Source organism: Athene cunicularia (assembly GCF_003259725.1).
Source record: "Athene cunicularia isolate RWA chromosome 4 unlocalized genomic scaffold, athCun1 chr4_part3, whole genome shotgun sequence".
Classification (NCBI taxonomy): domain Eukaryota; kingdom Metazoa; phylum Chordata; class Aves; order Strigiformes; family Strigidae; genus Athene; species Athene cunicularia.
This window is the reverse complement of record NW_020799100.1, coordinates 23,042,951-23,055,183: the sequence shown is the minus strand read 5'-3', so window position 1 is coordinate 23,055,183 and position 12,233 is coordinate 23,042,951. Positions and strand designations below refer to the sequence as shown.

At 64.5% G+C, this 12,233-nt stretch overlaps 1 protein-coding gene across 3 annotated transcripts in view; it reads left to right on the top strand.

Moving 5' to 3' along the window:
- The window catches only part of STARD8 (StAR related lipid transfer domain containing 8), a 49,261-nt gene extending 37,034 nt beyond the window's left edge, over positions 1 to 12,227 (top strand). For all 3 annotated transcript variants that reach the window (XM_026848706.1, XM_026848705.1, XM_026848704.1), the window contains 12 exons: positions 2,259 to 2,340; positions 4,557 to 4,620; positions 4,959 to 6,262; positions 7,210 to 7,383; positions 7,833 to 7,992; positions 8,272 to 8,470; positions 8,605 to 8,815; positions 9,611 to 9,725; positions 10,037 to 10,252; positions 10,697 to 10,914; positions 11,082 to 11,258; positions 11,400 to 12,227. In XM_026848706.1, coding sequence (XP_026704507.1) covers positions 4,564 to 4,620; positions 4,959 to 6,262; positions 7,210 to 7,383; positions 7,833 to 7,992; positions 8,272 to 8,470; positions 8,605 to 8,815; positions 9,611 to 9,725; positions 10,037 to 10,252; positions 10,697 to 10,914; positions 11,082 to 11,258; positions 11,400 to 11,517 — 2,949 coding nt within the window. In that variant the 5' untranslated portion in view covers positions 2,259 to 2,340; positions 4,557 to 4,563 and the 3' untranslated portion in view covers positions 11,518 to 12,227. The remainder of the gene's footprint in view (positions 1 to 2,258; positions 2,341 to 4,556; positions 4,621 to 4,958; positions 6,263 to 7,209; positions 7,384 to 7,832; positions 7,993 to 8,271; positions 8,471 to 8,604; positions 8,816 to 9,610; positions 9,726 to 10,036; positions 10,253 to 10,696; positions 10,915 to 11,081; positions 11,259 to 11,399) is intronic.
- The last annotated feature ends 6 nt before the right edge of the window (positions 12,228 to 12,233 follow it).

Below are 12,233 nucleotides of genomic sequence, written 5' to 3'. Positions count from 1 at the left end.
CCTGCGGCGGGACGGGGGGGCCGGTGCCGTGGAGCGGTGGCCGCAGCCGGCCTCGGCTGGCCGGGACAATAGCGGGAAGCGGCTCTCCGGCGGGCTGCAGCCATGGCCATTGTTCGGCCGGGCACTGCCACCGCCCCCCGCAACACGTGTGCGGGAGCCACGCTCTTGCCGCCCGGGTGATAGCTTTACAGGCTGCCTCTCGGCTTCTCGTTTCTATTTCGGGGGATAGGCTGCTCGCGCGGCCACGTGCAGGGACGGGACGGGTTCCTTTCCTGCGGGGGACACCCAGGTGTCGGCCCCCGAGAGCGTTTACAGCCCCGGGGCGGCGAGGAGCGGGTGCTGGGTGCTGGAGTCTATGAATAAACTGACCCTTTTTCCAGCCTCACTGAGCAAAACTTTCCACATCCTCCAAGTGTTTCATTCTGTTTTTCTCCCCAGCTGGCCCGGCTCGCTGTCCCCTCGGTAATTACACTCCACAGTTGCATTAGCAGCTGGGCTCGGACGCTTGTGGGTGATGGCCCCAGTCCCTGGTAGCTGGTCCCAGCAGAGCTGTCCGGGTGCACAGGGGTGAGCAGGGCGCGGGATGAAGGCTCCCAGGCATCTCACTTTGGGGAGAGCCCAAGGGCCCTGGGGCATGTGCCCCCCCGGGGTGCTCCTCCAGCCCCCGCCCCGATGCCAGCGAGTGTCTCTGCCTGTGGCTGCCAGGGCTGGGGGTACTGACAAGGTGCTGGATCTACTGTACCACCGTACCCCTACGGCCTGCCCCGGGGGGGCCTTTTAGCAGCTCCCAGCTCTGCCCAGGGAACAGAGAGGCTTTCTTGCCCCTGGGGGGTCAGTGGGAGGAGGGAGTCATCGGTGAGCAATCAAAGCATGTGTAGTGCTCTTGCATGTTTCTGGAGCACAGGTCTGCTGGGGAGCGGCTGGGGGAACTGGGGGGGTTCAGTCTGGAGAAGAGGAGGCTGAGGGGAGACCTCCTGGCCCTCGGCAACTCCCTGCCAGGAGGGGGCAGAGAGGGGGGATGAGTCTCTGGAGCCAAGGCCCCAGCGCCAGGCCCCAGCGAATGGCCTCAAGCTGCCCAGGGCAGGGTCAGGCTGGCTCTGAGGAAGGATTTCTGTGCAGAAGGGGCTGTTGGGCGTTGGAATGGGCTGCCCAGGGCAGGGGGGAGTCCCCGGGATCCCTGGAGGGGTTGAAGAGTCGGGCTGAGCCAGCGCTGAGGGATCTGGGGGAGTTGGGAAGGGTCAGGGGGAGGGTCATGGTTGGGCTGGAGGGGCTGCAAGGGCTTTTCCAGATGAGATGATTCTGGGACTCTGTAATGCAGGGCCTTATGGGACACCAGGATGTCTCCAGGGCGGTGTTAGGGAGGTGGCTGCTCTCCAAAGACCACCCTGAGGTGCTGAGGGAGAAGCTGAGGGGGTCCCTATCCCTGTCCCTGTCCCACCTGCCCATGGAGGGGCAGCCGGGGCTCCAGATGTGCGCAGCTGGGAGCAGGGCTGGGCGGTGGTACCTGTGTGGGCGAGCGAACGCGCGGCGAAGGGCTGGTGGTTATTTCTGAATCAGCTCATCTCACGCAGTGCTGAAGCCAGCCCGCCACTCCGGCCCCGCAGGAGCCATTCCCGTGGGCTTTAACTGCCCTGGGCACGCCAAGGTCCTGGCACGGTGACCGGGTTGTTTGTCCTGTGAGCGGGAAGGAGGAGGAGGAGGAGGCGATGTGAGGGGTGTCTGCTGCGTGACTCCGATCCCCTCCCAGCGTCGGGGCTGCCACAAGCCCTCCCGCTCCCAGCCCGGTGGGGGTTGTTTCTCCTCCTCTCCTCTGCCTGACTCATCCCTCCCACCCCTGCTCTTGGCTTGCGCTCGCCTCCACGGCACCAGGGCATCCCCGGCCCTCCCGCTCTGCTCCCTCTGCGTCTTGCTCTGGCTCTTTGCTGGCTGCCTCCCGGGGCTGTGGGTTCAGAGTGATCCCTCGGAGGAACCGCTGCCGGGAGTGCGGGTCGAGTCCTGCCTCGCTGTCACGGGTGGCAGGTCCCGCTGGCAAGGGGATGCTCCAGCCCTCCCAGCTTCTTCCCACCACTAATCCTGCCCCAGGAGACCCCCACGCCTTTCCCCTCCGCCGCTCTCCCGCTTCCCCAGCTCTCCATCCTCGGCCTCTCCCCTTGCTCCTGGCAGCATCCCCTCCTCCCACGCTCACTGCCGGCCCTTGTGCCTGATGGAGCAGCTGGTTCACAAACAGCCGCTGATTTTCCTGTTGCTTTCCTCCCCAGACTCATCGTTCCCTCTCGACATCGGCGCTGTGAAGAAGGACCACAGCTTCCTGGACCAGGACTCCCTCAAATCCCTGTGCAGGTGATGCTCCCTCGCACCCCGTCACGGCCGCAGGCAGTGGGGCCAGCGCGGGGACATGACCCAGGCGAGGGCTGGGGGGGCTGCCCGCGGTCCTGGGGCTGTGGGTGCTGTGGGGTGTCTGCCTGGCCCCCCGGCTGCGGCTCAGAGCCCCCTCGGGCACCGTCACTCCCCCTGCAGCGAGGAGTGCGGGTGCTTGACTCTCGAATCGGACAGCATAGCTATTGGTGCTGGGGAAACACCAGCGGGTTTGGTTTGAACATACATCTCTCCTGGAGAATGGGAACATTTCCCAGGAATAATTCTTCTCTTTGTGAGACTTTTGGGCTGTGTTTTAATTTCACGCTTGTGTAACTCCTGTAGAGCTCGAGTAGGAATGGACTGGTGAGGGCTGAACTGACAAACTGAGCCGAGGTGCAAGGACAGACCCAGCTCTGCTGTCGCCACAGCCCACGCTCCCCCCTCCACCCCCAGCTGCCCCGGGAGCCGTGTCTGCCCGGGGTGGTTTTACGGGGCTTTAATTTGCACGGATGGTCCATAATGTCTCTGAGAACAAAACGGAGTTTGGAAACCGGGTCTCCGCATCAGAGCGAAGGGGTCTTGGTTGGCTGTCAGCAAAAGGCAGATCCGGGTCAAAGTGCCTGTGGATGCAATCGTGTCAGCAGACGGAGTTTCCCCCGGTCGCCAAGCACGTGGTGCCTGTGGAGGAGAGGGAACAGGCAGAGAGGGAGCGCGGAGTGCCGGTGCGGTGCAGGGGGCTGCGTGGAAGTCGCACACCACTAATTATCAGTGCTCCGCACGGGTCGCTAGGAGCTGCGGGTGCTCGCGGCGGGGCTGTCGCGGTGATTTGCGTTATGCAGGTGAAGTCTGTGCTGGTGGGTCCCTCCTCCTCCTGGGTGCGATGTTTCTGTCGGGGATTTCTGCGTTCGCTGCTGCCGGACGGAGCGGCTGAGGGAGGGGAAGGGGTCTGTTATGGGTTTGTTCTCCCAGTGGAGAGGCTGCGGCGCCAGGCAGGGTGGGGGGATCCTCTGCAGCTTCGCGGGAGCCCAGCGAGCTCCCGGTTTTCCCGCCTGGTGTGGCCACGAGGCGGGAGGTGACAGAGGTCTCTGACCGTCCCGCCCTGCCTTGGCTTCCAGGTCCTTTTGCCACAGGAGCCCCTGAGATCATTTTGCTCTGACAACCCCGGGCAGGTTGTCCTGCAGGATCGCTGCGGCCGGGCTATGTAGGGCTTGAATGTCCCCCGCTCCCCAAGGTGGCCCTGTGCAGCGTTTGCCTAACAAAAAAGTCTGAAAAGACACTGGAAAATGCGGCTTTTCCAAGAAAATGAACCCCTGAGCATGTTCTCTTCCTCCCTAGCACACACATCTTCCCATCTCATTCCTTCTGCCAGACTTGGTGGGTGTAATCCTGCCGTGGGGTGCTCGCAGTCGGGGGGTGTCAGTGGGGCTGCAAAAGGGCCATTAGTCACACTTTTGGTGACGTGTCCCTGGGGTGTGTTTTCTTGGCTGTGCAGACGCGGTATTTGCACGCTGGAAGTGCTTGTTGTAGCTTTCACGAAGGTGCTAACTGGTGAGTTAACTGGAGATTACACAGAAGAAATGAACCCCAGGACTTGAAGCTGCAGGCCAGAGGAAGGTGAAGGGCCCAGCTGGGGGCCAGCCTGGCCCCGGGGAGGAGGGGACGGGTCTCCCCAAGCCTGCAGGGGAGAGGGACTGGGACCCCTGTCCATGGGCAGCGGGGTGGGGGTCACGGCTGCCCCCGCAGCCATCGGTGGGAGCCGGGACACCAGGCAAACGCCACCTGAGAGGTGGCCAGCACCCACGCAGCCTCGGTTGTGGTTGTGGGAGAGCAAATGCTGGGCACCAGGGTGGCTGCAGGGGTTTAGGCACAGCCGGGATGCCCCAGAGCCAGCGTGGCCAGAGCCAAGTGCCGCTCCCATGGCCACGCTTCCCAGATCCCTCCTGGCGCACAGCCATGGGATTGTGCTGCTCCAGAGGTTTCACCCCTTGGCTTAGGTGCCCAAGGGATGGTGAGGGGGGGTCTGGGTGGGTGTCAGAGCCGTGGGTTGCCCATGGAGCTCCGTGTGTCCCACCGATCCCTGGAGCCACAGCTGCCAGGTGCACAGGAAGGGCTCTGAGAACCAGGAAAAAAAAGGAAAAAGCGCGCACGGCCCCAGCAGGGGCCAGCAGCTGGGTAAAACCTCTCGCGGTTTCTTGCAGGAGGCTGATGACCCTGAACACATGTGCCTCCATGAAGCTGGAAGTCCACTTTCAGCGTAAACAGGTAGATCGTGGGTGTTCGAGGGGCACGGGGGAAGGTGTGTGCACTGGTGGGGCAGCAATCCTGTGTTCAGGAGCAACATGGGGGTCCCGGAGGCTCGGCAGGGTCCCGACCGCCGCTGAGCACTCCAGAGGCAGCCTGGAGGCAGCCCCTTCCCTCCCCCGGTGCGGTGAGGCAGAATGGTGCGGGGTGGCTCCCGGAGCCCTCCCTTGCTGAAGGTTTGGGGGTGTGCACGGCTCTTCCTTCCCCGCCTGGGGTCCTGTGGAGAGTGGGATGGGGGGATGCGCCGACCCTCGGCAGCTCTGACCGACTGATCGTCCCCTCTTCTCAACCGCCCACAGAATGAAGACTCCGAGGAGGAAGACCTGTGCGCCATCAGTGACCGGTGGGCTTTCCAGAGGGACAGCAAGCGGTGGTCCCGGGTGGGCTCCGTCGACGTCCTCTCCCAGGGCTCAGAGGCGCTGAGCTCTGCCATGCGCCTGGCGTCCAGCCATGAGAGCGTCCTCACGGACCTCAGCACCAACCCGGAGGCCGCGTCCCTGCACAGCGGCGGCAGCGGGGTGGCACCCCCCGGCCCCCCGGCTCCCACCGGCGCCGCCCCCAGCCACAGCTGCAGTGAGCGCTCCTTGCCCGAGCGGCCCTCGAGCCGCAGCGACGGCTCCAAGGAGAAGCCGAAGAAGCGACGGTCTCGCAGCTTCCTGAAGAGGATCGAGTCCCTCCGAAGAAAGGACAAGGAGAAAACTGGCCCTGACGAGAAGGTGGCCCCGCACGGCAGCAGCGCGGCTGCACCGGGATGGGGCTCCCTGAAGACTAACAGGGACCTTGCGGCCACCAAGGCCAGCTCCTCTAAACGAGGGATATCTGCCTCTTTCCGTGGCAAAAAACACTTCTTCTCGGTATCGCACAGGACTAACCGCGTGCTGGGCTCGGGTGGGAGTGAGGCGAGCTCCGACCCCAAACGCAGTGGGGTCTACCTGGAGGACTACGAGACGGCCGTGACCACCAGCAGCAACTGGGCTGCCGGAGAGTGCCAGCACAGGCCGGCACGCCGGGGGGACTGCTTGGTCTACGTCCCCCAGGACCACAAGCCAGGCACCTTCCCCAAATCCCTCTCCATCGAGAGCCTGTGTCCCTTGGACGGCAGCTCGCTGACCCACTGGAAATCAGGGAATGCGCCCGTGGGGCTGGGGGGGGGCGGCAGCTCGTCCTCCCCGCGGGGCTTCGCCTGCCGCCGGCGCCGGGGCTCCTGCAGCTCCCTGGGCAGCCGGGTCAGCGTCTACGACAACGTGCCGGAGTTCGGCAGCGGCGAGGATTTGTGCCAGGAGGACGGGGAGGTGACCTACGAGAACCTCGACGACATTCTGCAACACATGTGGGGGCTGCAGCAGAAGGTGAATCTCTGGTATAAAGCCGTCTCCCCCGACCTGGCTGGGGAGGAGGGCGGGGACGAGGAGGAGGAGTCGGAGGAGTCGGACTCGGGAGGGGAACCCTCCAACCTGCACTTCGAAGAGCGGTCCATGTCGGATGTGGGCACCTCTGCCAGCGACTTCGACAGCACCGGCAACTCCCTCAACGAGGCCGAAGAGATCGAGATGCGGGAGCGCCGGGACTCGGGGGTGGGAGCGTCGCTCACCCGGCCCTGCAGGTAATCGGGGGCTGCAGCTGTGCCCCGCTCCCCTCCGCCGGGCCTGGCAAAGCCTCAGGGGCCACCACGAGCCTGCCCTGCACCCACGGGTGCTCTGCGGCAGCACCGGCGCCGTTGGGTGCTGGCCAGAGCCCTGGCTCGGTGGTCACCCTCTCCCCTGGGGGGGCCACGGAGCGGATGGGGGGACACTGACGGATGGGTGAATGGATGGATGGATGGGGTGGTGGGAGTGCAGCGCGGGCTGCTGGTGCTCCCTGCCGGCTGCCTGCACCGCTGCCTGCACCCCTGCCTGCTGTGCGCAGGCTGCCCCCTCTCTGCCTGTGCAGGCCCGGAATTGAATCATTTTTCGTTTGGTCTGAAGGATGGAGGCACTTGCTTCCCCTGTGCTAGTGCTCCCCTGGGCTTGCCCTAAGAACACTCCGGCCGCTGCCCAGTTCTGTGAGTTTTCTACCCCTGCTAGGCGGGGGCTGGAGGGCGGCGTGCCTGCGGGTGTTTCTGTAGCGGGGGATGTCTCTTGAGGATGCGGCGGAGCAGCTGGGCAGGAGCCTTCCCGGAGCAGCAGGGGCTTGGGCCGGGTTTTAGCAGGCTCCTGAGAGAGCGCTGCCTCGCCGGGGTGTCTTCACTTCTCGTGAGCGCCAACGCTGGAGCCGTCCCCTTCAGTGCAGCGATGGTCCTGCTGCCGCCCTGCACCCGAGCGTCCCGGCTCTGCCCCATCGCCCAGCACAGCCCTTGGGTGCGGGCGCAGCGAGCCCGAGGCGCAGGGGCAGAGGGTGCTGGTTGTTCCAGGGGAACCAGGCAGGGTTTGTGGGCACCCAGTGGGTGGCACCAGGAGCCCTGGGCTCAGCCTGGGTGCCGCTGCGCCCGCTCCTTCCCCCAAAGCAGTGGGTGCCCGGGCAGGGAAGGGCCGTCCCTGGGCTGCCCGCTCTCACCCCAGCCTCTCCCCGCAGGAAGCTGCGTTGGCACAGCTTCCAGAACTCCCACCGGCCCAGCCTCAACTCTGCCTCCCTGGAGATCAACCGCCAGTCCTCTGCCCAGCTCAACCTGCTCCAGAAGTGCTCCCTGCTGCGGCTCACGGCCATCATGGAGAAGTACTCGGTGCCCCACAAGCAGGCCTGGACGTGGTGAGCTGGGGGGGATCGGGGCCGGGTCGGTGCCCCCACGGTGGGTGGTGCCCCCAGCTCAGGTCCCGCAGCCTGTGGCAGCTTCAGTGTGTGCAGATGTGGAGAGGGAGGGGGAAAAAAGCTGAAACAAAAGCTGGCTTTGCCCTGCACAGCTGTGGGCATCCTCACGAGTGTGAGCTGGGGGCTCCCGGCAGCATCTGCATCCAGGAGGGCCGCAGGCATTTGCGGGGTGTTAAAACTGCCACGGCAGTGCCAGAGCGCGGGACAGTGGGTTCCTTTTCCAGCTGAGTGTTAAAGCATTTTGGCTTAATAAAAGGTGCTGCTGTCCTGCTCGAAAACCTCTATTCAGAAGGTGGCAGAAGCGCCTGTATGTGTGTTCCCGGGGGTCCTGCTGCCCTCTGCAGGGTGGTGCTGGGGGGCCGCCCTGATGTCTCTGTCCCGTCCCGCAGGACCGTGCCCAAGTTCATGAAGCGGAGCAAAGTCCCCGATTACAGGGACAAGGTAGTCTTCGGGGTGCCCCCCGTCATCAACGTGCAGCGGACGGGGCAGCCGCTGCCGCAGAGCATCCAGCAGGCCATGCGCTACCTCCGCAGCCAGTGCCTGGACCAGGTGAGGCCGCCGCTGCCCGATCTGGGGAAAAAACCCACCTTGCAGGAGTGCTTTTTTGTTCGCCTCTTGTGGCGCTTGGCAGTGGTGAAGCGGGAGGCTGAGATAGTCTGTGGGGACTCCACCCTCACCCGTGTCTCCATGGCCATCCCGCACTCAGGGTTCTCCTTGGGGTTGCAGGGAGGGAGGTTTTTGGGGAAGGGGCTTCCCGGCCTGTCCCGTGGGATCCTGCCCGGGTCGGTGCCCGCCCTCTGCTCACCCCAACCCGCTCTTCCCCGGCAGGTTGGCATTTTCCGGAAGTCAGGGGTGAAGTCCCGGATCCAGGCGCTCCGGCACATGAATGAAACCAGCCCCGACCACGTCAACTACGAGGGGCAGTCGGCGTACGACGTGGCTGACCTGCTGAAGCAATATTTCCGCGACCTGCCGGAGCCCATCTTCACCAGCAAGCTGACGGACACCTTCCTGCAGATCTACCAGTGTAAGTGCTGGCCTGGGGAGGAAAGTCGGGGGCTCCCAGGGAGGAGGCGTCTCCCCAGTCACTTGGACGGAGGCGATGGCGTCGGGCCCGCGGGGATGGCTCCTCTGACCGCCGGCTTCGCCCTGTGCCCGCAGTCGTGTCGAAGGAGCAGCGGCTGCCGGCGGTGCAGGCGGCCGTTATCCTCATGCCGGACGAGAACCGGGAGGTGCTGCAGACCCTGCTCTACTTCCTGAGCGACATCGCCTCCGCCGAGGAGAACCAGATGACCGCCGGGAACCTGGCTGTGTGCCTGGCCCCCTCCATCTTCCACCTCAACGTCTCCAAGAAGGAAAGCACCTCGCCGAGGTAAGGGCTGGACTAGCTCAGGCGTCCCCAGCCTCCCTGCAGCTCCCGTCTTACCCTGCCTGTCCTGGGAGGAGGCCACTCTACTGGGGTGAGGTGGGAACAGCCCCCTGTGGATCGGCAGTGTGATGTGGGGGTCCCCTGCAGGGCAGTGGGGGGCTGGAGGCGGGGGGGGATGCCCCTGTGAAACAAAGGAATTCACCCAGCAGTCAGAACCCAACAGGACCGTTAAGCAGGTTCTGTTTGTCAGCAGGGCTGGGGTCGCCCTGGGGATCCCCCACCAGAAGGGCTGCCCAGAACGAGCAAGCGACGTCAGTTTACATACACACAAATCAAACCTATTCCTTAGATTTCCCAGGAAGGGGTGTCTTATGATAATAAGTTCCCAGAATTTATTTACACACTCTGAGCATGCATAGTGAAAATAGAGTGAGGGTCTTTGATGGTTGAGGGAGGAAGTAAGCAATCTTCTTCACGGTGTTCACCAGCTGACCTTCTTTCCAGACCATGCGCTGTGGAGTAAAGTCCACGTGTCTTCCCGAATCGGCGAGATCACCCTCCCTAGATGGTATCTCTGTGTCTTTTTGTTCCAGTTCCCCTCGTCTTAGTTTGCCCAAGTGCCCGCTGAGGGCTCTGAGTTACACAGGGAGCGTTTGACTTTAGTCTAGACAGAGAGGCCGTGGGAGAACAGTTGAGGCGTCCTTGGGAAACAAACACAAGCAAAACTTCCGTGCATCACGGTTGAGTCTCAATCAGAAGTTCCCTGTTTTGAGCCCTCACCCGTCTGCTCCCCCGCAGGGTGATGCAGAAGAGGGGCACCATGGGGAAGCCCGACCAGAAGGACCTCAACGAGAACATGGCTGCGACGCAGGGGCTCTCCCACATGATCACCGACTGCAAGAAGCTCTTCCAGGTGGGTGACTGTGGTGTGTCCAGCCTGGCGCTGCCCTCCCCGGGTGCTGCCGGTCCCGCAGAGTGGGCGTGGGGCGATGCAAGGGCACCCCCCCTTCGGCGGGGCAGCGCTCAGCGCCAGGGGTGAACCCGGCTGCGTCCGTGGCACTGTGGGTCAGGAGCTGTGGGATGGGCGTGTCCAGAGAGGCTGCGCCTGTCCTCCCCGCCTGCGTGGGATGAGGGGTTTGGGGCTTCCAGCTGCCCAGCACCACTCACAAAGTCCGCGTGGGATCCCTCCGCCTTTCTGAAGACCCCTGTGCTCTCGGCTTGTAGGTCTCCCACGACATCTTGCTGCAGCTGAGCAGCTCCTATATGGCAGCGGATGCTTACCCCCACCCCCTGACTGACTTCGTGTGCCAGGGGGAAAGCAAAGACTTGCACTCCTACTTCGAGCAGAGTGTCCAGAACCTGCTGAAAGAGTCATCAGAGAAATTCAAGGGCTGGCTGAGCACACCGGGGCCCCTGAACACGGAGCTCTCCTGCAAAAAGGTCAATGCCTCTGCGTGGAGGGGGGCTTGGGGTCACACAGGGAAATGCCTGCGGGGTGGGCACCAGGAGCCACGGGTCCCGGCCTGTTGGTCCCCCTCGGTGCTGGTTCTTGTGTGGGAAAAGGGATCAGTGGCCAGAGTGGGGGGGCTGAGAGCTGGACAGCGCTGGGAGGGGGGGTGCTCTGTGCCCAGCAGTCCTGCAGAGAGCCCACCACGCTGTTGTTAGCAGAGCTGGCTGTGTCCTGAGTCCCCGGGATCCCTGGGGGGGTTGAAGAGTCGGGCTGAGCCAGCGCTGAGGGATCTGGGGGAGCTGGGAACGGTCAGGGGGAGGGTTATGGTTGGGCTGGAGGAGCTTCAGGGTCTTTTCCACCTGAGATGATTCTGTGATGTCAGCACGGCGGGGGGCCCACGGCCAGCCTCCCTGACCTTCACCTTGACCCCTCAGGTTGGGGACGGGCACCCTCTGCGCTTGTGGAAGGTCTCCACGGATGTTGAGGCCCCTCCGTCCGCGGTGCTGCACCGGGTGCTGCGGGAGCGTCACCTCTGGGACGAGGACCTGCTGCAGAGCAAAGTGCTGGAGGCCCTGGACAAGAACCTGGAGGTCTACCACTATGTCACGGACAGCATGGCCCCCCACCCCCGCAGGGACTGCGTGCTGCTCCGGTGAGGGCCGGGAAGGGCCTCGAGGGGGGAGGTTTGGTCTTGGTGTGGTGGTCCCCCCTGTTCCCAGCCCCGGGTGCTGTCCCGTGGGTGGAGAGGCCCCCCCGCTCCTGCCCACCCTGTGGTCCCCACTGTTGGGGGGTGCTGAGCGGGGCCGCTCTGTGCCGCAGGCGCTGGCGCACGGACCTGCCGCGGGGCGCCTGCCTGCTCGCCGCCATCTCGGTGGAGCACGAGCAGCTGCCGGTGGAAGGAGGCGTCAAAGCCGTCGTGCTGACGTCCCAGTACCTCATGGAGCCCGGCGCCGCGGGACGCTCCCGGGTGACCCACATCTGCAGGGCTGACCTCAGGTACCGGCGGGGAGCGGTGGCGCGCGGGAGCTGCTCGGCCCTCGCCTCGCCTGGCCCCAGCAAGGAGTGACGGGCGTCTCCTCAGTGCTGGCCGGGGCCTCTTCTTCCTCCTCACCCTCCTCCTGCCCTTCCCTTCCCCAGGGGCCGGTCTCCCGAGTGGTACAACAAGGTCTTTGGCCACCTCTGCGCCATGGAGCTGGCGAGGATCCGAGACTCTTTCCCAGCCCTGAGTCCCAGCAGCCCAGAGACGAAGATCTGAGGCGCCAGGAGGATGCTCTGTTCTGTCTGCTGCGGGCTGGCCGGTGGCTCCAAGCTCTCGGAGGGGCGCAGGCAGCGGGAGGCAGAGGCTGGCACGCGTGCAGGCACATATTTATAAACGTCCTTTCACCCTGGGCTGGGCGTTCCCCATCCCGCCATTCCGGCGGCTGCTTCAGCCGTGCAGCCCGTGGTGTCCACAGGAAGGGTTGGTGAGCAGAGGGAAAGAGGGGGGCTGTGGGGTGACCCCCCCCAGGAAGGCAGCCTGCGGGCAGGGCTGGCAGCAGCTGGCCCAGGTCGAGCCGGGTGAAGGCAGGTGGAGCAAAGGGAGAGGAGCAAGGGGGGAGGAGGGTGCCGCGGCCGTAGGACCGGGTGTGGAGGTGAAGGCAGGGATGGCGAGGGGCGGACAGCCAGTGAGAACTTCTTCGGTGGTGGAGAGGCTGCTGTTCTGGGAGAAAGGGGCGCAGATGGATGTACGGGTGTGCCTCGAGTGCCAGCCTGCACCGAGGGGCAGGAGGAACCTGCTGCACCCTTGGTGCTGAATTTCGGAGGAGCAGAGAAGCCCCCTAGTCCCAGGCCTTGCCCTTACTCAGCTACGAGCCCTCCTCGTGCACTTGGTTTCAGGGCGGGCTGGAGGGATGATGTTCCTATGCAAGCCCATCCCTCAAAACCGTTCCCCCCTTGTTTGGGGGGCAGCCTCGAGCCCCAGAGCAGACCCCC